This window comes from Gadus chalcogrammus, chromosome 19, assembly GCF_026213295.1.
Source record: "Gadus chalcogrammus isolate NIFS_2021 chromosome 19, NIFS_Gcha_1.0, whole genome shotgun sequence".
Classification (NCBI taxonomy): Eukaryota; Metazoa; Chordata; class Actinopteri; order Gadiformes; family Gadidae; genus Gadus; species Gadus chalcogrammus.
The window spans coordinates 8,116,827-8,144,020 of NC_079430.1; the positions used below are offsets into that span (position 1 = coordinate 8,116,827).

At 45.2% G+C, this 27,194-nt stretch overlaps 2 protein-coding genes across 2 annotated transcripts; both read left to right on the forward strand.

The window, feature by feature from the left end:
- The first annotated feature begins 485 nt into the window (after positions 1-485).
- On the forward strand, positions 486-9,789 carry LOC130372816 (zinc finger and BTB domain-containing protein 7C). Its single transcript, XM_056578976.1, has 6 exons — positions 486-608; positions 6,305-7,142; positions 7,533-7,927; positions 8,204-8,608; positions 9,078-9,544; positions 9,692-9,789. Exons 2-6 carry the CDS (start codon positions 6,366-6,368, stop codon positions 9,787-9,789), a joined length of 2,142 nt encoding a protein of 713 aa, XP_056434951.1. The 5' UTR covers positions 486-608; positions 6,305-6,365.
- A 13,565-nt stretch (positions 9,790-23,354) lies between these two features.
- On the forward strand, positions 23,355-26,725 carry LOC130372759 (sphingosine 1-phosphate receptor 3). Its single transcript, XM_056578919.1, has 2 exons — positions 23,355-23,497; positions 24,016-26,725. The coding sequence occupies exon 2, from the start codon at positions 24,069-24,071 to the stop codon at positions 25,233-25,235; it is 1,167 nt and encodes a 388-aa protein (XP_056434894.1). The 5' UTR covers positions 23,355-23,497; positions 24,016-24,068; the 3' UTR covers positions 25,236-26,725.
- The last annotated feature ends 469 nt before the right edge of the window (positions 26,726-27,194 follow it).

Genomic DNA, 27,194 nt, shown 5'->3' on the forward strand with positions numbered 1-27,194 from the left:
CTAGCTCCTACCCACCCTGCTATAAAAACTAGCAGAGCAACATCTCCACGGCGCAGCGCTGGTGCTCTCCCCTCCTCCCTCTCCCGCCCTCCCTCCCTCCCGCTCAGTCTCTCTCTCTCTCTCTCTCTCTCTCCCTCTCTCTCCCTCTCTCTCTCACGCCTTTACAACACAGCCTGATCCAAACTCCACACTAGCCATTCCGCTACACACAGGGGGAGCGCGGGAAGGGATTCTCACTCTCGCTTTTTTATTTTCTCCTGCTGGCGCTTTCTCATTCTTTTCACAATTGGATTTATTATTCATCTCCGGCCTTGTTTTTTTGTGAATGGGCATCCCTGGTGGTGCAGCTTGTTGTGAATGGACTGACCTGACTGACAGAGAGAGAGGGAGAGAGAGGGAGAGAGAGAGAGACAGAGTCAGAGAGAGAGGGACAGAGTCAGAGAGAGAGAGACAGAGAGAGACAGAGACATAGAGAGTGAGAGAGGTTCACTCCAAGGAAGGCAATGCTCAGAGGTCACCCGAGGAGCAGCTGAGGTCCTTAATAGTGTGTAAATACGCACACACACTCACACACACACACGTGTGAGGGGAGCCCGGAGAGAGTCAAGGTACGGCAGATTTAAAGTGATTAACAACTGTTTGCGTGCTGTGTGTGTGTGCGCCCGTGCGTGAATGTGTTTGTGTGAGTGTGTGTGTGTGTGAGCATGTGTGTGTACGTGTGCATCAGTGCGTTTGGGAGTTTGTGTGCCTGTGTGTGTTTGTTTGTGTGTGTGCGTCGGTGTGTGCGTTTATTAATTCTGTGTGTGAAAATGTTTTTGGGTTTTGTTTGTTTTTAAGATGTGTGAGCTGCAGGGATGACGATTTGCCGGTTTCAACTGCATGTGAAAATGTGGATAAGTGTGATGCACTGAACCCTCTAACGGCCGTATCGCAGACTGTATCTGAGTTCAGGTACCGTCTGGTGGTACACATTTATATTGATGTTACAGTGAATTGATTCGTTCAGACCGTGTAGGCCTGTCTCTATCTGCGATAGGCAAGCAAACGGGTCAACCCGTTTTCTGCAAACTTAAAAAACACACTTGGGTTTTTAGAGTTAGCTCAAATATCCATGTTGTCTTTGTATTATTTGCAATTTATCCTGAAAGTAGCTCAACTTTTTTCTGAAAGTTGGGTTAAAGATTTTTTTTCCCCTTTTCGATGGCAGGTGTTTCCATTCAATACGAGAACACAAATCAGGTGTCTTTTTTAACGCTATCTATTAACCAAGGACTGTTTATCCTGTTACAGCTTAAAACGCGCTCCACGTGACACAGTACACAAGAGATTAATACTACGATTTATACGTAGCGGAGTTGAGGAATACAATGCAGTGGAACGATGCTGAGCGACACGCAAAAAAAGAAGAAAAACATGTTTCGATTTCCAGCTAAGCTTTAAATGGTTGTTTTTGTCACGGTTGCTCTCAGCCAACTCAGAGGAGAGGCTTGCTTCATGAAGTTACAAAATGTCAGACAACCTGCATTGACATTTCTATTGTAGGCTTATCGTAGTTCAACCTTCAGTTGGGCATGTGATGGACTGAGTTGTCAGTTGAGTTAGTTGTCTATCACATGATGCTTGTTTCTTTGTTCAGATTATATCGCATAGAAAATGTAAAAAAAGTTAAACTAAAAAAAAAAAAGTATCATGTGGTATTAACGTCTTGCGTGAATCAATTCAAGGAGAGTCTATTCGTTCATGGAAGTATTCACATTTGTAAACTATATTACAAGGCCAACATACTTGGCCTAAATGACACGGTGAAATATCGTGTAATTTATAAAAAGCACAATTACAAGGGTTTTCCTTTGAGTTCTTCTAACAACGGCAATAATGTCATCCCTAAAGGATAAAAGTATTTAATAATTTAGGTACTAAGAATACAGTCATTTCAATAGGTGCGTGTCACAATTCACTATAGCTTTAGTGTAATTCTTGCTTAAGTTCCATTGTTCGAATCCTAAGCAACAGTGATAGCATAAAACAATATCCTGTTTTTCAGACCATTTGTAATCATGTGTTTTTAAGTAGTATTTACATTATATTTGTCATTGCTCTTAACTCGTTTTTGGTGCGTGATTAAAGTAGGTCAGACTGTGAATACACGTCTTGTAGAAACAATGCTGCGGTCTGAGCGTGATCTTCCTTCCATACTTGTTCAATTGGAAGAATCATGCGGCAGACAAAGACAACTCGAGGTCGACTAGATTAAGAAAATAACTTCTAGGGTATATAAATATTTGTCATGCTGGCTTTACTAACACATATAATTCACAAAAGCTAACAAACAAATTCACAGAAAAGATAATTGCACGTATTCAATTACTTTGTAAGAATAGCACCGACCCCAAAAAGTTAACAACACACAGGTCCCAAACTACCAGTGGCAGGCCGGTGCTTTCGGACTGGGGGATAATGTATTTGTGTACCGGTCAAATGAGAGCATGGCCCCTAATAAGGCCACTTTTTAAGGACCATGCACGGTGACTTCTCCCCCCCCCCCCCCCCCCACCACCCCCTCCTGCTGTCAACAATACGAATTATTGGCTGGGCGATTGTCCATTGGTGACAGTTGTTGGGGTGCAACCTCACTGTTTTGGCATTGTGTGACAGGGGTAAAGCCAGGGCTTTGGCTGCAGGTTATTAAGCCTGTGAGTCAGGTGAATGCCCCAGCCCTGACAGGGATAAACTGGGCTTTAGCCGCTGCTTGCTTGCAGGCCAAATGAGTGTCTGCCCCGGTGACAGGGGGTCTGAGATGGACATTAACTGTTGATTTGTGGCCTGAGTGGTCAAGGCAGCGAGGGGACATGCTATAGCGATGGGCGGCTGCTATGGCCATAATGATGATGATGTCGCTGCTGTACTCGCTGTCATCACTCTGGTTGCAACAAAAAAAAAAAGTGAGGGATAAGTAGGCAGCGGGAGAGAAGACGGAAGAGGAGACGGGAGGGGGGAAGGGGAGAGGAGAGGAGAGAAGTGAGGAGAAGAAGCAGAGAGAGGAGAGGGAAGGGCCGGAGAGAGTTGAGGAGCAGAGATGAGGAGAGCAGAGAAGGAGAGGAGTTGCTTGGAGGAGAAAGACTCCCTCCTATCCTAGCCAGGATAGGGGGAGTCTAGGAGCTCGGGACAGGAGCTGGGAGGAGAGAGGAGAAGACAGGAGATGGCGAGGTCAGGAGAGCAGAGGGGAGGCCAAAGGAGAGGGGAGAGGAGAGGCAAGAAGGGGAGAGGATAGGTGAGGGGAGGAAAGGAGGGTAAGAGAGGCTAGGGGAGTCGAGGAGGGGATGAGAGTAAAAGAGGAGAGGAGAGGAGGAGGAACATCTACTTGAGGAGAAGGTGGCCAGACTGGAGGTGGAATGGGACATGGGTGGAGGTGACACATGCTGTGAGGTGGGTGTCCTGAAGAATACTGAGTAGAAAGTGTGAGTGACTAAGTGAGGCGTGAAGCCAGAGAGAAAGTCACACGCAAAGGCAGACTGTCCATTAAGGGTCACTTTAATAATTGGGTTCATATTTAGTTCAACTAAACAACAGTTGGATGGTTTTTAACCTCCAAGCAACTGAAAACATGTTATTGTTGTTTTTCTTTGTGATATTCTTAACCTAACCCTTTTTTTTTAATGACCACAGGTGTAATATTTCAGAGTAATATTTACCATGGATGGACCAGTAGAAAGATGGCATTTAGCAATAGAATAACTTCAGCAGTTTGAGCCTAAAAGTTTGACGAAGTCAATATTGCAGACTTTCCCAAAAGTATAGTAGGAACATACAAAATACTCAGAAGTGTTTTTGTGCCTGTATAATTAAATCACAAAAATACAACAACTAACAAACTAAAATAGCCATTATCACACCCCTTTTTCTTCACCAAGCTTGAGCGTGAGCCACTGCACTGCTCCACCGCCCTGGTTATTTCGGATGGGTGGGGTTAAGTCTAAGGGGTTAAAAGGCTGTTTTAGCTGATGAAATGTCGCCCCAGGACCTTGTGGTGGGAACGCCGTGCCCTTCTCTCCCCTCCCTGTCTATGTGGCACATCCTCCTCAGATCCTATCCACGTTGTAATTAGGGGCTGGCCGCTAAATAGCTCTCGCTAGCGGAGTGGCTGCAGTAGGGAAGCAGTGGGAACGGAGGAGGGGAGTGGTGCTCGCTCAGGGGCGCGAGCACGAGCACGACAACATACGAAACTCCACCACTACTACGACACGCGAACGGCACCCAGCACGTGTCACCTTACTTGAATACTTTTGTTTTACCCGGCCGGTCTTGCGCATTCTGTCTGTCCGTCTGTCTGTCTGCCCTTCTGTCCGTCGTTCTGTTTCTTTCTTTCTCTGTACGTTGAACAAAACAAACTTAAAAAAAGAGGGAGGGGGGAATAACAATGGAGTCCAATTAGTCCAAATGTTTAGATGTATAAAGTAGACTCAGAGTACTATTTAAGAGGTGAACTAATTACAAATGTGATGTAGGCATGCCTGTACTGTAGGCCTACAATGGAAGTGTCGGCATACCTGTACTGTGGGCCTACAATGTAGGCCTTTTATCGGTGACAATATTAAATGCTAAAGGCTATCCCAAACTAAAGTTGTTCAGTTTGGATGTGCGGTTTTGAGTAGTCTCTCTCTGTCTCACTTTCTCTCTCCCCTCTCTCTGTGTCTCTCTCTCCCCTTTCTCTCTCTCTCTCTCCCCCTCTCATCCAATCGCTGTTGTTCCAAGCTCCTCGTTATTGTTTGCCTTGGGTGTGTGGGTGTGTGTGTGTGTGTGTGTGTGGGGGGGGGGGCGCTGGGAGGGGCGCCGTGTTTGTGCAACCTGTTGGGGAGCTTTCAGCCTATCTCACGTCTTTCATATTCTCCTCGAACGAGACAGGCTGCTATTCTCTTAACCTGTTATTCCCGCAATGTGGCGGCGAGTGCATGTCTCGCATGAACATTCAATAAGCGTGTACGTTGAGTGTGTGTCCTGATGTGAAGCAGTCAAAGTGATGCGAGTGATACTTGCGTGCGTCGTGCGTTTGGCTGCAGGGATGGTAGGTCAACACGTCGGCGTCAATTTGTCATTGTTGGATTTATCTCCTCTCTATCGCCCTGCACAAACATTCATTAATAGGGGTTCGTACAATAGGCCTACTGTACAAAACACGAAACATTACCACCCCACCCCGACAGCGAATATGTCTGTTAAATAACAGCTCCTAATATCAAGTCTTGCTATCGTTGCTCGTATTTGCCAACAAGAAAAACACGCCCACACTGAATCGATTTTATATATATATAAAAAAAAAATCCCTCAAACTTGCTGGTCTGAGATATACGTGATACCACCACCCCCTCTATAGGCGTTTAAATAATTATGTCTACTCGGTATTAGTGACATTAACATGGCAACCGTTACCTAGCAACAACGTGGACGAGAATAAAAAACCCTTTTGCCCAACTTGTATACCTGATGCACAAGGTTGGCTTTCTTCTGAAGTTTTTGAAGTTGGCATAGTCTCATCTGATACGCCGCCTCAACAGTGAGGGAGTCTGGGACAGTGTGTGTGTGTGTGTGTGTGTGTACAACTGAGTGTGCATGTGAGTGGGTGGGTCAGAGTGTGTGTGTGTGTGTGTGTTTGCATTGGTGGGTGTGTCAAAGTGTGTGTGTGTGTGTGTCCTGTGCACGGGTGGGTGGGTTGGTGTGTGTGTGCGTCAATGTGGCTTCATAGTCCAAGTCCCGCTCAGAGGCAGTCAACAATGTCGCCGTGGTGAGCAGGACCGCTTCAAAGTATTGACGTACACATGCCTCCCCTGACCGCCGAGTGCGGACAGCACAGTTTAAGCGCTATTCATAGATGTGAATGAGTGAGAGCGGTGCCAATGTCAGTTGTCTTTTTTACCACGGTCTGTAAACACCAGAGTGATTCAGAAGGTAGGAACTGCAGCATCTGGTGGGAAGGGTCAACAGAACACAATAACATCAAAACCACATCAGATTCATTAGACACTAGTCATTGGCCCTTGCAAGTAACACACTGAAATCCAGATGACGATTTATCTAAAGATCCCAACGTATACCTTGTGAAGATGGCTATATAAGTGTACAATTGCAAATCTGCCTTCATTTCGGTTAGGCCTTTTTATATATTTCTCACTACATCCTCCAAAGACAAAGAAGATGTCAATCTTATCAACAAATCAAAATCCACAAATGTATACGTAGGTACCAGCAGTCCTCCAGCAACGCCTGTCACAGCGTCGTCTAACCCGCCACCTCCGTCCCCTCTCCTCAGATCCCCCGGCCTAGGGTGCAGCACACACTCCGGCCCCCGCCGACCCCCCCCCGACCCCACCATGTCCCACCACAGAGAGGAGGACCTGATCGGGATCCCCTTCCCCAACCACAGCAGCGACATCCTGTGCAGCCTGAACGAGCAGCGCCGGGACGGCCTGTTCTGCGACGTGGTGCTGATCGTCCGCGACCAGGAGTACCAGACGCACCGCTCCGTCCTGGCCGCCTGCAGCCAGTACTTCAAGAAGCTCTTCACCGTGGCGACCGCCTCCGACAACCACAGCAACCACGGGGATCATCGACAGCAGCAGCCGCAGACGGCGGCCGCGTACGAGATTGACTTTGTGGGCGCCGAGTCGCTGACGGCCATCTTGGAGTTCGCCTACACCTCCACGCTGACGGTGACGGCGTCCAACGTCAAGGAGATCCTGAACGCCGCCCGCCTGCTGGAGATCCCGTGCATCATCAACGTGTGTCTGGAGATCATGGACACGGGAGGAGGGAGGGAAGGAGGAGGAGGAGGTGAAGGAGGAGAGGAGGAGGAGGAGGACATGGAGGACGACGAGGACGAGGAGGAGGAGGACGACGAGGAAGAGGAGGACGAGGAGGACGGGTCGAGGAAGGAGGAGGACGAGGAGGGAGGCAGCGAGAGGTCGACGCGGTCGCCGGAGAGCCGGGGCGAAGGGACGCCGCGCGGGAGGGAGGAGTCCCCGCCCCCGAGCACGTCGCAGTACCACCGCCACCTCCACTACCGCAACAACAGCAACAACAACAGCAGCTATGAGCTGCACGCCAACAGCAGGCAGTCACAGTCGCCGGACAACATGAGAGGAAAACAGGTATGCTGTTACTCATGTTTTGATTGGCGTTGATTCGCTAAAATCCCAAGATAGGAATAGTAAAAGCAAAGGAGAAATCATGAAGACTTTCTCCCTGAGGAAGGGTCTGTGTAACACACACACACACACGCTCACAGTGGGTGTGTGTGTGTGCGTGCACATGAGCACATGAGCACATGCATGCAATGCAAGGCAGGTGGTGGCGCCCTAATCTTGTGTGTGGTTGTGTGAGAAAACATGAAGTTTAACAAAACTGTTTAACAAACGAGTCCAAAATTCTCGGATCACCTAAATTATTTGATTTCCTTTCTTTGTCGTCGTTGCCATGAGCTTGCACCAACCCGTCGAGTCCTCATTAACCCAACACCTCCGACGTCTGTTTGTGTGTAGGAGAGCACCGAGAGCCGCGCCCTGAAGGACTTCTCCATCAAGTCCCTCCTGCAAGACGGCCTGTACCCGCGCATCGCCTCCGCCCTGGACAAGAGACAGGCCACCTTCTCCCCGCTCCTGCCCAGCTTCTACCCCTCCATGTGGGCCGCCGAGATCTCCGGCTTCCCCCAGCAGCTGCTGGAGCCCGGGCGACACCACCACCACCACCACCTCCACCACCACAACCGCCACCTCCACCAGCAGCCACACCCGCACCCCCACAACGGAGGCCCACCCCGGGGCAGACACTACCCCCCCGGGTCCTCGGCGGCCCCCCAGCTGGAGAGCTCCAGGCCCCTGGACCTGGCTGTGAAGAGGGAGGTGATCAAGGAGGAGGTGAAGGAGGAAGTGACGCAGTAAGTCAAGCCTCTGCAGTTTAAATGCACATGCATGGTTAATAGTTAATAGATTAATAGTGTGACAATGTATATTTCCGAAGCCACATTTCTACTACTCTTTTTGTGCATGCCGACATCATTTCTATGTTATTAGTTGTTTTTTTATATGGATATTTTATATTTATTATGGATTTTTAAGTCTTCTTACCGTCATGTCTGCTGTCTGCTGTGACACGCTATTCCCGTCTGGGATAAATCATTTCCTTAATTCTCATATCTTATCCTTCCCTCTAGCAGTGGCGCCGGCTTGCTTCACGGTGACTTCCTGAACGAGCTGGTGGGCTCCGGCCTCGTGGGGGGTCTGGGGGGTTCTGAGACCCCCGGCGTGAACGGCGGTGGCGGTAGCGGGAGCGTCGCCGGGGGAACGCCGTCCCTGGAAGGCCACGTCCCGCTGGGCCAGATCAAAGACGAGGCCGACTTCCGCTCGTACCTGAGCTTCCTCAGCTCGGCCTCCCACCTGGGGGCGCTGTTCCCCCCCTGGCAGCTGGAGGAGGAGCGCAAGATGAAGCCCAAGGCTGCCCAGCAGTGTCCCATCTGCAACAAGGTGATCCAGGGCGCGGGGAAGCTGCCCCGGCACATGAGAACGCACACGGGGGAGAAGCCCTACATGTGCACCATCTGCGAGGTCCGCTTCACCAGGTAGGCGTCAGCCAAGTAGGGCTCTCTGTGCACTTTCTGTGTCGGACACTTCTTGATGCTTGGTTGTATTCATTTTTAAGTGCATTTCTGGTCACCTGTCACAAGGCCGCTAAGACAGTTGGAATTTCCCAAAGAAATTCATTATACATACTATGTGAACATCCCAAAAGAAGGAATCTGATTTGACAGTTGATGATGTACTCAATGAGTTATTAAACTCACAGTATTATAAACTAGTAGGAAAAGAGGACAGCTAGTCATGGGTTTGTACAAGTTCTTCCTATTTCTTTCAATCACACTTATTTACTTTCAATCTTTCAATCTGGCTTATTTACTAGGTTAGACGTGGTATACATTCGACAAGAACAGCAAAACACAAGACCACAATAATCATGTCTTAACCAATAACCAGTTACCAGTCCAAATCCCCAACACCAACACCCCTGTCTGTTTCCCCCCCCTTCCCCAGACAGGACAAGCTGAAGATCCACATGCGCAAGCACACGGGCGAGAGGCCCTACATGTGCCTCCACTGCAACTCCAAGTTCGTCCACAACTATGACCTGAAGAACCACCTGCGCATCCACACGGGCGTGAGGCCCTACCAGTGCGAGCACTGCTACAAGAGCTTCACGCGCTCCGACCACCTCCACCGCCACATCAAGAGACAGAGCTGCCGCGTGTCCCGCCCACGCCGGGGCCGCAGGCCCGCCGCCTGGAGGGCCACTCCAGGGAGCGTCAGCAACAACAGCAACAACTTCCTGTGTCAACCGGCTGCCGTGGCGACGACGACGACGACGTCGACGACGACGACGGGCGTGATGTCAAACCGGACCTTGGAGGAGAACGGCTTGTTGCTGGGCTCGCCCTACGCGGGGGTCAAGGCTCTCGGCGGTCTGGCGGGCGTGAAGGGTTTGATGGCGAACAGGGGCAGGGGTCAGGGGTTTAGGGGCAGGGGGGCGGGGTCCGGGCTGGGGGGGGGCCGGGGGGAGGGGAAGGAGGAGGAGGAGGAGGAGGAGGCGGGGGAGCTGAGGGGCGGAGCTGGGAGGCAGAGGGGTATGTTCTCCTTCACGCTGGCCGGAGACAAGGTGCTGAGCCGCTCGGGGTTCTACGCCCCGCCCCCCGACCCGTGGACCGTGCGGCTGGAGCGGCCGCCGCCCGTGCCCGAGCCTGCAAACTGAGCTCCCATTGGTGGAGCTTTGAAAGGACTTTTAAGGACAGCTGCGGTGATTGGATATTGGGGAAGATATGATTTGAATATGGTTCAACGATGGAGAAAGATAAAGAGGACGTTTTGAAGTATGGTATAGCTGTTTACTTTTACAGATGATCCTTTGTTTAAGAAAAGTAAGCTGATTCATTCCGCTGGTGGTTTTTGATAGCATTTAAGAGATGCAAGCGCAATCAAAACGGATCTACGTATATATTTTTCTAGAAGGAAGCCCCAGAGAGTACACTGAACTGTTATTGTTTGCCTTATTGTTCGATTCAGATGCAGGTTTGTGTTTTTCCAGAAGACTGCTGAATTAATCTCATGGGTCTTGATGAAGTATGCGGACACAATCCCTTCAAAGGTCCTTACTGTCCCAAGTCACTATTTTTATACTAGTATTTATTAATTGAGGATTGATGATGAATGTACTTTAAAAAACCAAAACATTAAGAAGTATTCTAAATACACAAAACAATCGCCCCACATTCCAAAACATTGTGCCAAAAAAACACCCATTTCTCATTTGCATATTTTGAAATGCCTGGTGTTGTGATGACTTTAGACTTTTAAAATGCTTGATAAACAACCTAGCCCAACCACATGGATCTGTTTGTGTTTCTACATTTTGACCACATTAAAAATGAAAGGAATTAACTTGAAGTGGTGTCAGTCAGGGTTAGGGTTAGACGCTAAACAATGTTGATAACAAATCTACTGCCTGTTCTTTTCTCTGTTTTCCTTTGGGCTGCACTATTGTACATAGTCTCAAACTCTCAGCCATGGTGGTGTTACTTGCTTTTGCTCATGATGTTAAAATGTGTTGCTTTAAAAATAACGACTTTAAGGGACCTTTCCAAAGATGCTGAGATTGCTCCTTCACAAACTTGAATAAGCCTTGTTATAAATTTTGAAGTGTGTTAAAAGGTGTATATTTCTGACTAATCAAATGCAGCTTTAGCCATTTCTTTGTGTTTTATGTGTTAAGAAATCGAAAGGGTTTAAAACCCTGTTTTCCTATATTGTTTATTTCTGATCTACGTGTAAAACAATTATTTCAAATTTATTTGAATTGAAATGGGAAAATGTTTTCCTGCTATTTATGTGTATTTAAATGAATGAGCCGTGGCTATATTTTGCAAATCTGTTTTATAAAGACACTAAATATTGAACACCATGGGAGACCATTATTTGACCCTATTTGTGTGTGTGTGTGTGTGTGTGTGTGTGTGTGTGTGTGTGTGTGTGTGTGTGTGTGTGTGTGTGTGTGTGTGTGTGTGTGTGTGTGTGTGTGTGTGTGTGTGTGTGTGTGTGTGTGTGTGCATGCATGAATGTGTGTATTAAACGCCTTTGTATGTCTGTGCGTGTGTGTGCGCGTGCGTCTGTGTGTGATTGTGTGAAAAGAAAGAAAGATAATAACGGAGATGAAAATAAATGTTATGTTGGACCTACTGTATTCTTGCAGTAGTTTGAACATATTATGTTCAAACTAGTTTGAACATATTATGTTCAAACTACTGCAAGAATACAGTAGGCCCAACATAACATTTATTTTGATTTCACCCACGAAGATCAATACCTATATAACATAGATAGATACATGTAAACTCATTTAAAAAAATAAAATACCGAAACCAATATACATATATATTTGCAGACACAGATTACTCAGATTACTACATTTTGCATCAAGTTATAGATTGACGGCACGCAATATGATGATATTGCTATAGGCCTTCAGGCAAATACTTAACATGATATGAACTTTTGTCGACCAATTGTAAGAACTTGCAAACGTAAACTATTTATAATGTACTTATGTTATTGTAAACATATGGTAAACAACATAATCTCAATTTTAAAAACGGGTTAATGAAATTATAGTTAGTTAGTTCTATGAAATTGTGAGAACTGGGAAAGAATTGGCAGTGCATATCCTCAGACATTTATTGCCGTTTTCCGTGGTTAAAAATGTATGACACTGACCTCTAGTGGTAAATAATTGTCTAATTTCCACCGAATATTGAGTCTTATAAAATGAACGTGACCCTATATCATTGAAATAGACTTAACCATTGAATAACAAAAATGTCAACTGTAACAGCAGGAAATATTAATATTGAATTGGATTAATAACATTAATAACTGATATTGCACGTATGCCACAGTATGGCATAAGTAATATTATTGTTACAATCATTATAATAATAATAATGATTATTGTTATTAGTATTAATATTAATAGACCAATGGAGTGTTTGTTCATGGATTTTGAGGTAGGCCTACAACGACAAGAAGCTATGAAATAATGTATTTAGTTTTCTCCACCAATTTCATATTCTTCCTCCAGGAGACGCTAAAGATGATTTATTCAAACGCATTCAGACTTATGTCTTCATTTTAAACTCTAACTTGGAACCTTTCCCTTACCAATGTAAAATAACAAATTAGAAGTGGTTATAGGACCTAAGATCATGAAAGATATTTTTTTGAACGTCTCCAATTATTATCAATATTATTATTGTGGTTTTTGTTATTATTAAAGTGTTGATTTTTCTTTCAATGATGCCATTACATTTAGAGCCAAGTACTCTATCCACATTGCATGATCCTATGTAAAGTAAACCACAACGCAAATCCATTAGTCAATTCAATTCACAAATAACTTGTGCGTGTGTGTGTGTGTGTATATGTGTGTTTATTGTGTCATTTCCTAAATACAGAACGTCCAGAAGTGTGACTTCCTGACCCACTAACCTTGCATGAACTTCTTCTGTATGCTGTCCAGACTCACTCTCACACATACACCGACGCACACATGTGTGCGTGTGTGTGTGTGTCTGTGGTTTGGGGGTTTACTGAGGAATGCTCTTTCCTAATATGCTGTGTTACACACACACACACACACACACACACACACACACACACACACACACACACACACACCCGGCGTTGCGTGTATGCAGGGCGGATGGTGGCCCGTCTGATCTTGAGTGGTTGTTCGGGTGGTGTTTAAGGCTCTGAAGCCCTGGCCCCCCCAGAAACTCCTGCCACATCCTCTGAGGAAGTGGAGTGACAATGTTACCTCACGAGGAGCCATGAGCTTATTCTGTGATTGGTCGGGGTCTCTGGAGGTCCAGCGGGCACACGAGGAAACTCACTTCCAAACAATAGGACAAAAAAATAACAGTGACAAGGGCGAAGGAACCGAAGAGTCTGACATCAGACCTGTGTGACATCAAGCCCTACTTTAGCTCCACTAAAGGACGTTTGAGAGACTACTCAATGACGTACTGGTAGTTTCTTTCACAGGTTAACTCAAAGTTGCAGCCTGTGGAGGATAACATTTCCAATGAGTTTTACATTATGGACACTTAAGGATAAATTTAGTGTCCATAGTATAGTAATAGGATAAATGAAGAGAACATGTGTTGTTTCCCTGCGCGACTAACACTCACAGGCTGAGGACTGTGAGTGTCCATTATGTCCATTATGTCCATTAGTCCATTACGTGGACAACAACATTGTATGGATGACAGGCTCGCATTACTGGCCGACACAAGTGGATGTGGTGTGTTATTCAGCACTTTTTATTGTCTTTCTCAGACAAGTTGGAGGAAAATAACATTTATAACCTGGTATGCCCTGTTTAAACCCTGTCATTGTTATGGAGCCTGTGGAGAGCTGATATTTATTTGAATATCTATGGTCATCTTTTTGTAAGATAGTCCTATGTTCTATTCTGGGTAAGATGTATTCCTTTAATACATGTATTTAGGTCATTCTGTAATTTATAAAGGAATTGAATGGCATAATCAAGATTGAACGGCATAGTCAAGATGCATTCCTTGTATTCCCGAGCAGTTAAGATTAGCCAGACCCTAGGAGGCTACACGGCCAGTTGTGAGAGAAGGCTTAAAGACAGTTTGGAGGATCTTAAAGCTAGGGTGGGCAATTTATTTTAGTACCATTCTTTTTCTTATTTGTTGAAATTCCCTTAACAACAAGATAAAAAATATTAAATGAAATGATGAAAACAATCTGTAATCTGTTCAAGGGAGTACTTTAAGATTTTAAATTAAAAATAAATATTTAAAGCCTGTTCAACAATTTAATTAATCCTTAATTGATTGGTTGGCCTACACATTTGTCTCCCGAACTATCTGACTACCTATGCAAAAATTGACCACTCTGCATTCATTGTGCATGACAGGTGTCTTTCACAAGGCTAGACAGACCTTCTGCTAAAGCTAGCGAGCTAATCGTGTGTTTTGGGAGAGTGGCTTGACGTTGGGACGTAGGCCTGAAGGGAGGGGTGGGACATTTTTAGGGATGTATGTTTTCAAAATCGACCTTAATCTGGTTGGGTTCTCCAAATTGCCTACCCTAATTTAAAGGTGACATATTATACCACCAGGTGTGAGTGTGATTAGCCGTTACAAGCCGTTCTGAAAATCTCAACATGAACTGAGGACATCACAAGTTGCTGTATCCACCTAGATGTGTGCTGGATGGATCAGTCATTCAGCCTACCCAGTGGACTGTAGCAAATGTTGCTCATCTATCCATCATACATCTAGGTGGACACGCCCACTTGTGATGTCGGAAGAGGCCGATTTTGAAAACGGTTTGTAATGGCAAATCAGACTCACACCTGGTGGCATAATATGTCACCTTTAATGTAGCGAACCTCAGCCATGGTGGCAAGTTGCCAGGGTCACAGCAGTGAGGGTTAACTTCTGAACAGCGGAAAAAGACGATGCTTATGGAGATGGAGATGAAGAAGGAAACGGTCAACTGTAGGCTGGAAATGAACAGTCGGAACAGTCGGAACAAAGAGGGGAGATGTGGCTAAACAAAACCAACTGAGGTGCAACCGCTGGACCAATCATGCTGTGGGCCCTAGGACTAAGAAGTAGCTCTAACCACCACACCAACATGAGCACTAAACTACAAAACAAAGCCAGACCTCCTCTTAAAGGGGACATATAATACCACCAGGTGTGAGTGTGATTAGCCGTTACAAGCCGTTTGGAAAATCTGCCTCTTCTGACATCACAAGTGGGCGTAGATGTGTGCTGGTTAGATCAGTCTGCCAGCCTACACAGGGGCTTGTAATAGCATATCACACTCACACCTGGTGGTATAATACGTCACCTTTAAAGAAAAATAAATCCAAGACAAAAGGCTTTAACGCACGGCAGGCCAGATAGCACCAGAGCGTGGGCTGACTGGTTTAAAACCTGGTGAGGCTGGTCAACGTTGGCGTGGCTCCACCCGCTGACTCCCTCTCTCCAGGGACTCTGTCAAGGCTCAGTTACCCGGTCAATCACAGCCCTTGCTGTTGAGTCGCCGTGACGCAATGTCACCATTTTTGGGAGGCGCGCGTCAGGCCCTTGCGAAGGACGCAAGGAGGGTCCGCAAGGCAGTAATGGGTCTGTAAACCCCCTTGCGTTGTGTTGACGTGGAACCATAACTAAGCCTTAACAATGCAGGAGATAGAGAAGGACAGCCTGGGCTAACCCAGCTACATGATGTGAGGCTGCACTCCATCGACCCCTCAGGGTCAGAATTAGACTGGGGAAGTATTAAAGCAGAGGTTAATGCAGTGGAACGTTTCAAATACTTTTCCCGTTTCCCTGTGTGTTCGATACGACTGATGCCTCAGATCTGACGCTGATAGTTATAAATAATGTATATAGACAGATAAATTAAAAAAATATTAGTAATGCTAATAAGAGTTAACATGACTACAGCTTACAGACAACATTACAGAGTCCCAGAGAAATGAAAAGCCATCCCATCCTGCACTTTGACCTCAGACTGTCTGTCTGCTCTGTCTGCCAATCACTCAGGCTGCGCTACTACTCCCTTCAAGTCTTCACATGGTGCTTTAAATGTGTGTGTGTGTGTGTGTGTGTGTGTGTGTGTGTGTGTGTGTGTGTGTGTGTGTGTGTGTGTGTGTGTGTGTGTGTGTGTGTGTGTGTGTGTGTGTACATCGTAAAGCCAAGGATGGTTCCAGTCGTTATAGGGCTCCTGATAAAATATGCATACACTTTGTGACTGGAATGCCCGGAGTGTATTCTCCCGGGAACGTATTCCTACATGGAGCATTTTCACTGTGGCTGCAAGTACGACGGGTTGCACCGGCGATACTCAATTGAAGGAACCCTCCGGAAGCCTCAGGCCTGTATGAGCCCGTACTCACACCTGCTCCTGTCCTTGTGTTTTCATGAAAGAAGTAAAAACATGAAGCTACTGGTCATTTTTTAAATATTGTACTATTAACATTTTTCACTTCACTACGTTGTGTATGCTAACGCTAGCTAGTCAGCGCACGATCAATCAGCTGTATTCTCGCGTCCCAGTTGCTACTGTTACGTTAGGATCCATTGGAAAGTGAGTGCATATTAATATTTTAATATTATGTATACATCAGTGCATTATTGCAGACACCAGTCTGTGGAAGATAAATTGTCTCTGTGAGTGTTAATTGCTTATAGGATGTGCATTGTATTGTCCGTTGTGTGCAGGTTCCATTGAAAATATAACAAAAAGAAGTATATTATCCAGAACAAGGAAATGAAATGCAAGTCTTGTCCGTCTGTTCTTGATCACTTTGAACACTGTTACCCACGTAGGCCTACTCTCTCTCTCTCGTTTCCCTATGTGGCTGTTCCTATCGAACACGAAAGGGGCTAGGTTTGATCCCCTAGTGTTCGCAGTCTTCTGGGCCATCCATGAACCAGATGCCCTATAGCTGCTCCTTTATTATTTATATCTGAATTCACTGTCTTTCGAATTTAGGTGTCTAATGATTCAATGATAAAGTAAAGAACACATTTTAATATTAGAGTAGCTAATAAAGGTGATTCTGCTTGCTTGTTGTGTACTGGATAGATCAATGCATGCAGATGGTACAGCACCAGGGAAAGTACTGACAAACACTGTCTTGCTCTGATACCGAAGCTGCAAAAACTTTGAATAAAAAGCTGCGTAAACTGCATAAAAAGTAGGATGAGCGTAGAGTCAAAGAAAATGTTGGTTCCGATATTGTATTTGAACAAAAAAGCTGTAGCCATGAACAACTAGCAAACATGCTAGTATATTAGCATTGCGTGACCTTGTGTGTGCTGAACAGTTGTTTGGTTCCTTGTGTTGTTTGCTTTCATGTCTAAAAGTGAAAAATGGCCTGGGATTACACTGGCAGCTTTAGGGAAGTGGAGAAGGATGAATGGGAAGTTTGGAAATTTATGACAGGGTTTGATATTTGGGTATCTGCCATTCCATGTGTCTTGACATTTATTAAACAGACGCGTAAATGATAATCTGATTCAATAAATAAATAAATATGGTGTGGAGGTAAGATGCTTATGGTCCAGCCACAGACCTTGGAAAATGTAGGGAACTGTTTCAGGAATCTGCGATCGACTCTGTTTCACCACAATGAATAAGCACAAAATGGCCGATCTTCCATGGAAAAGTACTCACTACAGTAGGAACCTTTCTTTTCACAGGTTGAAAAGAACTCAGGCCTTGGAGGGTTGAATTGCTTTCAGGTTGTCCCGGCTTGGTTTTCCCATTAACTTAGGGTGTTTAATTTTTGGTCTGGCTTGGCATGCTGCAAGGGCATGGGAGCCAAGACCGGTTAGTAGGATTTTAACGGTGCACTACACTAATACATTGTTAACAATGAGATGCATATACATCGGGGAAAGATGATGGAGGAAAGCATTAAAGCTTCACAAGATAACATTTATTAAAGCCTAACGAGTGCCTGATCAATATGTTTGAATGCACTCAGGCATCGAACATGCGGCCACTCCAGACAGAAGCCTGGCTCACAATGGAAAGGCTCTTAAACAAGTTTTCCTGTACAGTTCCGTCCAACAATGCGCTGTAGTATATGTGGTATAAGGGGTTTTAGTTTGGTTATATTTTTTTACTACAACATATTCTATATATTTAATGCATAGCCTACATTAAAATAAAATATCAACATAATTTTTTTTGGTAGACACGCCTCTGTTCGGGAAGTCAGTAGTTTGCTGATCAAGCAGTCCTTTTCCTAGAACCTTCTGTCATTGGGAGATCAAAAGTTCAGGGTTCTGCTCTTTATAGTGTTTGTCTGTATGTGTAATCTCTCTGGCCAGACAAGAAGTCAGGCACTTTAAGGCACTTTTATCCACTGTAGATTCTTCACATGGAATTCCCAGGTGATGATTAGACTCTCAGTTCTGCTACTGATTTGGCAGCTTCTCTTGGAGAGAAGCTGTATCGTGGTCGATACCCAGTGTGCGAAATACGTGGGGGTCCGGGGGGGCTCGACCCCCCCCCCCCCGATTTACCAATGAGACCCCCTGAAAGCCTCAATAGCAACATTTGAGGGGGGTCCCAAATTTTGTCCAAAAAAATAAATACATAGCCTATTTTGTTGTCACTAATGGTCAATGTTTTTAAGCTCACTATGTCCAGTATTCAGAATTCAAAACATTTATTCACAAATATGTTATTTTTTGCCAAGAGCCAGCCAGTCATGTGTGCGTATGCAAATTAGCCATGTTCGCCAAACAGAAGAAAGACGTAATGTTGAAAAGTCGTATACTGTGTGCTCTGTGTCCTCTCCGGCTTCGGCATACTGCACGGTTATGAAGGGTTGTGGTTGGTTGTGGTCCGACTGTGTGCGTGCATTACCTTTCCGGCTTCGTCTTAGTGAAGCAGCCTAGCCTTGCAAGTTGGAGTAGGCCTAATTGTTTACATGTGCGTCGTGCGAGAGAGAGAGAGAGCGCACCTGCCGTGGTGATGTTTGGCTTGTTGTGTAAAATGTTGTCAGCATCCGCCGTGGTGCTTTGTGTATGTGTTCGACAATGAAGTATCTGTCTGATCGTATTTGCTGTAGATGTAGGCTGTCATGTAGGCTACAGACTGATTGCTTGCATCGATGAAATATTGTAATGTTATAGGCCAACTGCATATTGAGATAATTTAGATCGGTAATGCGCAACAATCGGCAACAATCGGGGGACCCCCCCCCCCCCGAATATTGACGGGTATATAATTTGTCTAGATGGACTCTACGTCTGTTGTAGGGGCAATTAACTATAAGGGATGATATGGAGGGATAACTGGATGGATAAGGAAGCTATTGCCAAGATATTTGTTGTTAACTACCAAATAAACAATAATGAATCATTGTCAAAATCACTATAGAAATAAAGCTCTAAATAAAGCACACTATTGACAATAATATTGAACAAAATAAATACTGCTAGTCTGTTTCTCATTCCTAAAATAACTCTGTCCACACACGCACTCATTCATACTCTTTCACACACACACACACACACACACACACACACACACACACACACACACACACACACACACACACACACACACACACACACACACACACACACACTCTCTGGTTTTGTCTTCACTGGTTTGCCAAAGTGAACTGGAAATGAACCATGATTCAATGTTATACTCTCTTTTAAACGTGTGTTTCCCCTGCTCTCACAGGAGGGGGGTCAAGGATGGCAGAGGATATTCCATGCCGTTCATATCCACTCCAGCCACAACGCACTGACAACGTGGATTCTGTGACGCCATCTTTAGACCCTGGGTGGTCCGTCCATTATTTTGGAAAGCCCTCACTCTTTCCCTCTCGGAAAACTCTGAACCCCGTTATTAAAAAAATATGTATTCGACTTCAACTTCATATTCAACTTTTTTACCAAGCAAACAAATAAAAGACACAGTGCTTTCAAAGGGAAAAGCCATCGCGGCGCAAACGAAAAAACCATGAAACAAGGATTGTTCCCGTTTTGTGTGGTCTGTCCCCCCAGTGTTGGCACACTGACTTGCCCCTAGACTAAACAGGCCCCACGGCTGAAATTACGCCTCAGAAATGACTTCAACCTTCTGCCTTCTTTTTCTCCCTTCTCCTCCTCAGTTCAGCTGCATGCGAGAGGTTACCCAACGTGCCTCAAAATACTCCTAACCGCCGAAGCCATCGGACAGAAAGAAGGTGGAACCAAAAACCGCCACAGATGCTCCTGGGGCCGAGACCCATGGGGTGTGTTGTTGCTTTAAAATAACGGCAGAGTTGAAATTAGAGGCAGGGTGCTCTTATAATTGCTCTTATAATTGCATGCGGGTGCGCCAGTGCGCTGCCCCGCCGGTTTCTGACCCTAGCCGTCTTTAAATGAAGGGGTTGGGGAGGCTGAGCCGTGGGGAGGCTGAGCACGAGGTGATGTCAGCCGAAGACATTTCGGAATGTGTTTTTAATGCTAGCGCGTCACGGCGTGCCCAGGGCTAATCACAACTAATCATTCCAAAACCAGAAGCGCGCTAAGAGCTAATGGCGTAATGCTAACTAGCGGAGCAACAAGAGCAACATCACGCCATTAGCTCTTAGCTCGCTTCTGGTTTGGAATGATACATGTAGGCCGGACGTTGTGGTGCTATAGGTAATGCCAGGGTGTGTGTAGTAGTAGGCCTATGTATGTTGCGTTATGAAAATCTTTACTGCGCTTGATGCATGCAGGAACGTATATCTAAGTGCAGGAAATGCCGCTTGTACAATAAATAATGAATGTGTTCCTGATAAAAGTCAGAGACGGCGAACATCCTATTTTCTGCTGATATGTTTCAAACCTGCACATTTGATGCACACTTAGAGGAAGTGCTGTCTAGACTATGTACTATCGGGCTACACACTCTGCTTCTAAAGAAATCTGGGTGTGAGTATAGTTGATAACACTTGATGTACTCTAATGTTGCGTTTAGAAGACGACAGTTAGTAGTGTAGTAGTTTAGTCGCGTTCAGTTACAGCGGGAGGGAAACAACGTAGCGCATCGACCACACAAGTTAGAAAACCAACCGGCCCGCCACAGACTTAAATCACAAGCAACTCTCTGCCTAAACGCTTATTACTGTCAGTGGCTGACCGTCGATCCCAGGGAACCGTCCAGCCTTCCTGCCCATGTATACAGGAGGCACGATATTTCAGAGAAGGTGGTCGTGAAGAGCTGAAATCCCATCCTCACGCACTGTACTCCCCTCTCAGTAGTCTATGTATAAACACAGACGCTGGGCCCCCCCGTTCCTCGACCACATCTCATGGCTTTACACTCAGTCCCCCTGAAACCTATCAGTAAAATGTAGTTTCCTGGTTTTTCCACATCACCACAACTTTGCTGACAAACTCAGAAGTTTTTTTTCCTTTTTACTTTCCATCTGGGGTTACTGCAGGAACGTGCCCACCGCTCTTTTCTCCTCTTCTCAAGAGTCCTAATATATGATGGCTCCCAGATTGCTGAGCACGGAGTAGTAGCCCTAAGATTTCGTTGTTTTTTTCTTCTGAGTTTCACAGTGTCACTGGATGAATAGGCTACTTAGTGCAACCTGCAGGAAACGTCTGAGGATTGTTACTGTAACACAAGGCCTTGTGTGGACCCTTGCCAAACCACGTCCATTTATTCAGTCTGGACTTGCGGTTAACACAGAGAGTTAAGGACCCGGCAATGTGTGGCTCCTCCATGACGTCACCTCGGTCCATTATCGCCTCGATATTTGCTGAAACTGAAGTAAAGCTAAAAGCCTAGCACTGTGCCACGTGTAGCATCTTGGGGAAGGATTGGAAGTAGCCTAAGAGTAGCAGTGAGATAAGTCATTATTGATCCCCAGGCAGGGACATTGGGTTGTTTACAGCAGCAGAAAGCCAGGTGAAAAAAAGAGATGCAGAGTATAGTAAAAAACATTCTATGGAACACAATACCCCAGAAAAAACACAATAGGCAAAAAAACTACTTATAATGTAATTAAGAACCAATTAACAAACAAATGTCAATGAAGTGCAAATGTGTTATTTCAAGTGTATGGGTTAAGGTAAAAGAGTCTAAAGTAGGTAAACAGTTATAAGGGTTGGACGATTCCTGCTCTTTTGGAAGTCCGTCAGCCGCTCCTTGGTCTGGCCGATGTTGGGATGGAGTTCAACCCAGACCTTCTGACGAACCTCCCATCCACACTTTGGTACTCGTCCTCTTCCTCACTGAAGCAGCCCACGATGGAGGACTCCTCAGAGAACTTCTTGAACTGGCACGTTTCAGGGTTGAAGCTGAAGTCAGAGGTGTAGAAGGTGATCGGAAAGGTGGAACGCAAGGTTCTTTGGGAGGCGTCGGTGTGGTCCATCACCCCATCTGACTTGCATAGCTGAGAGCTTCTCCGCAGGCAGGAGGGGCCGGAAGGTGCGGAAGCACGTCAACTCTCCAGTAACTCTCGCTCTGCTTCCCGGCCTCTTCTGATCGAGCCCTGTGCAACAGGTAGAAGTTGGCATCGTCCATGCTGATGGTACTTGAATTGCGAAAGTGAAGAACTAGTGAGGTTTGAAAGATTCACAACAACAACACATATTAAAAGATTTTTGTTATTTATTATTTTGATAGTGAGGATATGATATTGTATCTTAATGATAATATCTAAGGTAAGAAATGTGATTGATCTTGTCAGTATGGGCTCGATTTTGAAAGCATCCAAACTAAACATCCCAGAACTCAGGTCTTCTGTCAAAGCCACTCCCCTGAAACATGTGACTTGCTCGCTTGCTTTAGCACTAGGTATATGGGCATAGTGCGCGCAGGTAGACGGTAGGTAGGTAGACAGACAATTAGGCCATCCAATAATTTCATTCGGGCCGAATGAAATGATTGGACAGGCTTATTACAGGCCAGCGAGAGCCAAAGATACAACACATTATATATTTTTTGTCAGTTGATTTATTTCTCGCTGTCGGGATGTCAAAATAAATTTGACAAAGAATGGCTCTAAAAAAAAAATTGCCATCCTACCCTACCTTAAAACAACATAATCTAACAAATAACATGAGTAGTTGCATGCATAGTTTATTATGCTATTATAGATATATAATCAAACAATATTCTAACCATAGCAATCATGAAACCAGAGAAATTAGGATGTGATTATTTTAAGGCTATAGGAACGGGGTAAGTCTAGCACAAAGGTTGTCTACAATTCGATAGAATCATGTTATTTATTTAACAACCAACAAACACTGAATAAGTCATGACTCCAACCAGATAAAGACAATGAGTCAATATTTATTTCGCTTACTTTTGTTTTAATGCACGCAAAGGAATTATGTAGGGTTCCTATAATGAATACAATCGCAGGAGTCATTGTGTATAAAACACATAAATTGTATCATTATTATTTGTGTGAATTATTTTTTGTGTGAGTATTTCTTTAATAAAAAACTGTCTAAAAAAATATCCAAAAAATATATATCTTTATCTTGCACTTGGCAAAGCCATCTGGAAAATAATGCAAAACGTTATGATAGTTCATTTCAGGACATGCTATCCATAGACACATTACTGACTTTGATTCACGATCTTTAGTTTTCACAGCCCTCCCAATTTAGTTTGCAGCCTCCAGTAAATTGAGGAAGGGGTGTGACTTGAAGAGAACCGTCGAAGAGATACCCTGCCTATAGAGCAAAGAGACCTGGACGGAGCGCTGTCTACTTTAAACCGGAGCTGGAAGATGATTGAAATTAAGAATACAATTGCATGGATCAACTCTTTAGCAAGGCGTTGCATATTTTTCCCCCTCTCTTCAAACTGGAATAGTTGTTGAATATCCCCGACATCCTTAGGTAAGATGTTTTTACTTTAGCCATTAGGGTAAAGAAAAAAAAAAGCAGAATAATCTAGGATTAGGATTAACACTGGTATATTTGAAACTAATAAATGCTGGGTGATTACGAAAGGAAAGTATGACTATTTGGACAAGAACCAGATACATTGTTGGTGAGATTATACTCTTGTGTTGGACCACCTATTCAGGCTCTTTTGTGTTTGTCCTATGTTCATTATATGTAGGCAACATATCGTTTATTTGCCTTAATAATGATTAATTTATAATATTCTACATATGGCTCTAGGCGACTGTCCTAACTGTGTTTTATTAAGTAGACAAGCCTAGCAATGACCGGTGTTGTTGCATCGTGTAAGGCAATAGTCCTAAAACACTAAATGATTCATTATATAAGCCCGACTTTTACAACCAGTTCACGTTTAGAAATACGCTCATCACGGACTATAGAACCGAGCAGCAAATTAAAAAAGACAAACTTTCCAGCACTGTCTTCTTTCGTTTTTTTTGGTCCCCTAGACTTCCAAAAGATTCCCTGCTGAAGTGCGCCCTCTAGCGGCCGCTCCGGGAACATGATCAACAATGAACTTTACCGACACTACAACTTCACCGGGAAACTCGACCACAGGCCCGCCAGCGGCGAGGGGACCAGCGGTGGCTCCGTGGACACCAAGACCTTGGTGTTCCTGGTCATCTGCAGCTTCATCGTGCTGGAGAACCTCGTGGTGCTCGTCGCCATAGGGAGCAACAAGAGGTTCCACAATCGGATGTACTACTTCATCGGTAACCTGGCGCTGTGCGACATGCTCTCCGGGGTGGCGTATCTCGTCAACCTGCTGCTCTCGGGGGACAAAACCCTGCAGCTGTCCCCGGCCCTCTGGTTCGTCCGGGAGGGGAGCATGTTTGTGGCGCTCGGCGCTTCGATCTTCAGCCTCCTGGCCATCGCCATCGAACGACACCTGACCATGGTCAAGATGAGACCTTACGACCGCAAGAAGAACTACAGGGTGTTCCTCCTCATCGGCACCTGTTGGATTATTGCCCTGTCCCTGGGTGCGCTGCCAATCATGGGTTGGAACTGTCTGGGCGACCTGCCCGACTGCTCCACCGTGCTGCCGCTCTACTCCAAAAGGTACGTGGCGTTCTGCATCATCATCTACATGGTGCTGCTGCTGGCCATCTCCGTGCTCTACGCCCGCATCTACACGCTGGTCAAGTCCAGCAGCCAGAAGGTGAGCAAGCAGCGGCAATCGGAGCACGCCTTGTCCCTGCTGCGCACCGTGGTCATCGTGGTGGGCGTGTTCATCGCCTGCTGGACGCCCATCTTCGTGCTGCTCCTGGTGGACGTGGCGTGCAAGCAGCGCCGCCGGTGCCCCGTCCTGTACAAGGCCGACTGGTTCATCGCGCTGGCCGTGCTCAACTCGGCCGTGAACCCCGTGATCTACACTCTGGCCAGCCGGGAGATGCGCCGGGGCTTCCTGGGGCTGGTGTGCGGACCCTTCTGCAAGATCCAGACCTCGGTGAACGGTAGCGGTGCCAGGCCGTCGCTGGAGCAGAGCCGCAGCAAGAGCAAGTCCTGGGGGAGCGGGATCAACCAGAACCAGAACCAGAACCAGATTCAGAACCAGAGCCAGAACCAGCCGCATGGTTCCTCCAGGAAGGAGGGGGAGAGGGGGAACGAGGCGGGGTCGGGACCCGCTGCTCAGGACACGCTGGTGGGCCAAGCGTGTCCTGATTAGGGTCATGGGTAGGGGGGTTCCAGCAGTCTGAAGGAAGACGTGAGGGGTGTGAAATGAGGGAAGCACGCAATCTAGGAAGGGACAGAGGTAGGGGGGGGGGTTAATGAAATGAATAATCTTGAAGTTGAAGTCCCCCCCACACCCATGGTCCCTACGTGGTACTGATTTAAGAGTGTTGCTCATGTCAGCACACTCAGTCAGTATCATATATTTACCTTCACATCAAGCTTTTCATGGCTGCTGCTTCAATATAAGCTTTGTAACTGCATTAAGGATAACGACAGAAAGAGTGTGGTATCAGTACAATTCAAAGAGCTATATTTAAGAAACTGCAGTAATGCATGATGCTATATATTGGTCAGTATTACCCATTGGAAACCTATTTATTAGTATTCAGGTTGATGATGATTCAATTTATTTTGACATAATAATGCAGCAGCCTAATTGCACAATTCATAGATTAAAGCCAGCATGGTTTGTGTGTGTTATGTAAAAAACAGACACACTTTGTTTTTAAACTAAATGCTACATAATTCTGTTTATCGAAGAGATTTTTTGGACTGCACTTCATTGACCGTTACTGTCCGATGGACCAAAGTCATATTTGTAAGGAAGTACTCCTGCAAAGCTTTAGAAGGGGAAGAGCCCCATCTGGTGGTCAATAGTAAAAGTTGGACAATGCTTTTTTTTTGTTTCCAATTAACTGCATGTTAATCATTCGTTTTTTTTCTCAATCGCTTTCGTTCAATTATTGAATGAGAATTATGTTTGTCAATACAAAACCTTCAAATCGCTGAACAAAATATAGTCTCTTGTTCACACCAGATTTTTTTTATTATTCATTTAAGTAAATTGCACATATGTTGGTACAATTGCATACGATTTGCACAATAACTACATGCACATGGCTTGCTGATGGGATGAATGCATTGAAAAGTTGGTTTTCAGTGTCAGTTTTTCTTTCTTCAGTGTGTGAGCCATGACATGCAAAATTATCCATTCAATTGTCGAAAACCTGTCAGACATGCGTGTATATTCCATAAATATCTTTGCCATGGAGTGTTTGTGATGTCTGCTTGATTGACAAACGAGCGGTCATGTTACATATAGGAATTTCGAATCCCAATCCTACCAATCAACAAATCAAGCTTGCAGCATTTATACGGAGCTGCCCACAGCAGTATCAAAACCAAGGATGAGGTTAGAGAAAGGTTGAAACCCTGAATAGCATACACCCTCGTGGAAGAGGAACAAGAAGAGAGATGAGAGTGTCTGGGGGTGTTAGGGGAAGACATAATAGAGGAACAAGTAGACATTTATAAAGAAACTGCAACTGTGAAGTTTCCGATATCCGAGTTATCCGAAACAGTGAATTAATTTTTGTTGCAATGTGTATCCTGACACATTGCAACAAAAATACATTGACTGTATACCTACCCTACTGTGGAAACCAGTACCTTAAAAGTGTGTTATGCAATAGCAATCAGCGAGACTAAATACTGTACATTCTCGACGAGAACCGTGAGAAGTCAGTGTCAACAAAAAAGTAGAAAAGTGATATTTTTTATAGGACAAACATTGCTGGCTGGCATGGTAACGATGACAAACAACAACCTTGGATGTCTTTGGCTAATTTACCTACACACTTGCTGGGTTTTGAAGCACAAATATATATTTTTTGGGTGAACTAGTTTTGTAGAAAGTGATGTCTGGACAGTTCTGTGATCATTGTGTGACCATCGCACTTACACTTGTGACGTTGCACTTGAGCCAAAGCGATTGAGAAAGCTGTAAAGCAGTTTTAGCCTGAGGCATGGAATATATACATTATGAATATAATTAGTGTCTCCACATGTGGAAGGTCAATAGCTTTATTACCCTACATGATACTCTAAGGATGTTGACAAGTCGTTTTGTGGTTGGGAGGAAAGCCAATGAGGAAACAACAAAAAAAATTGC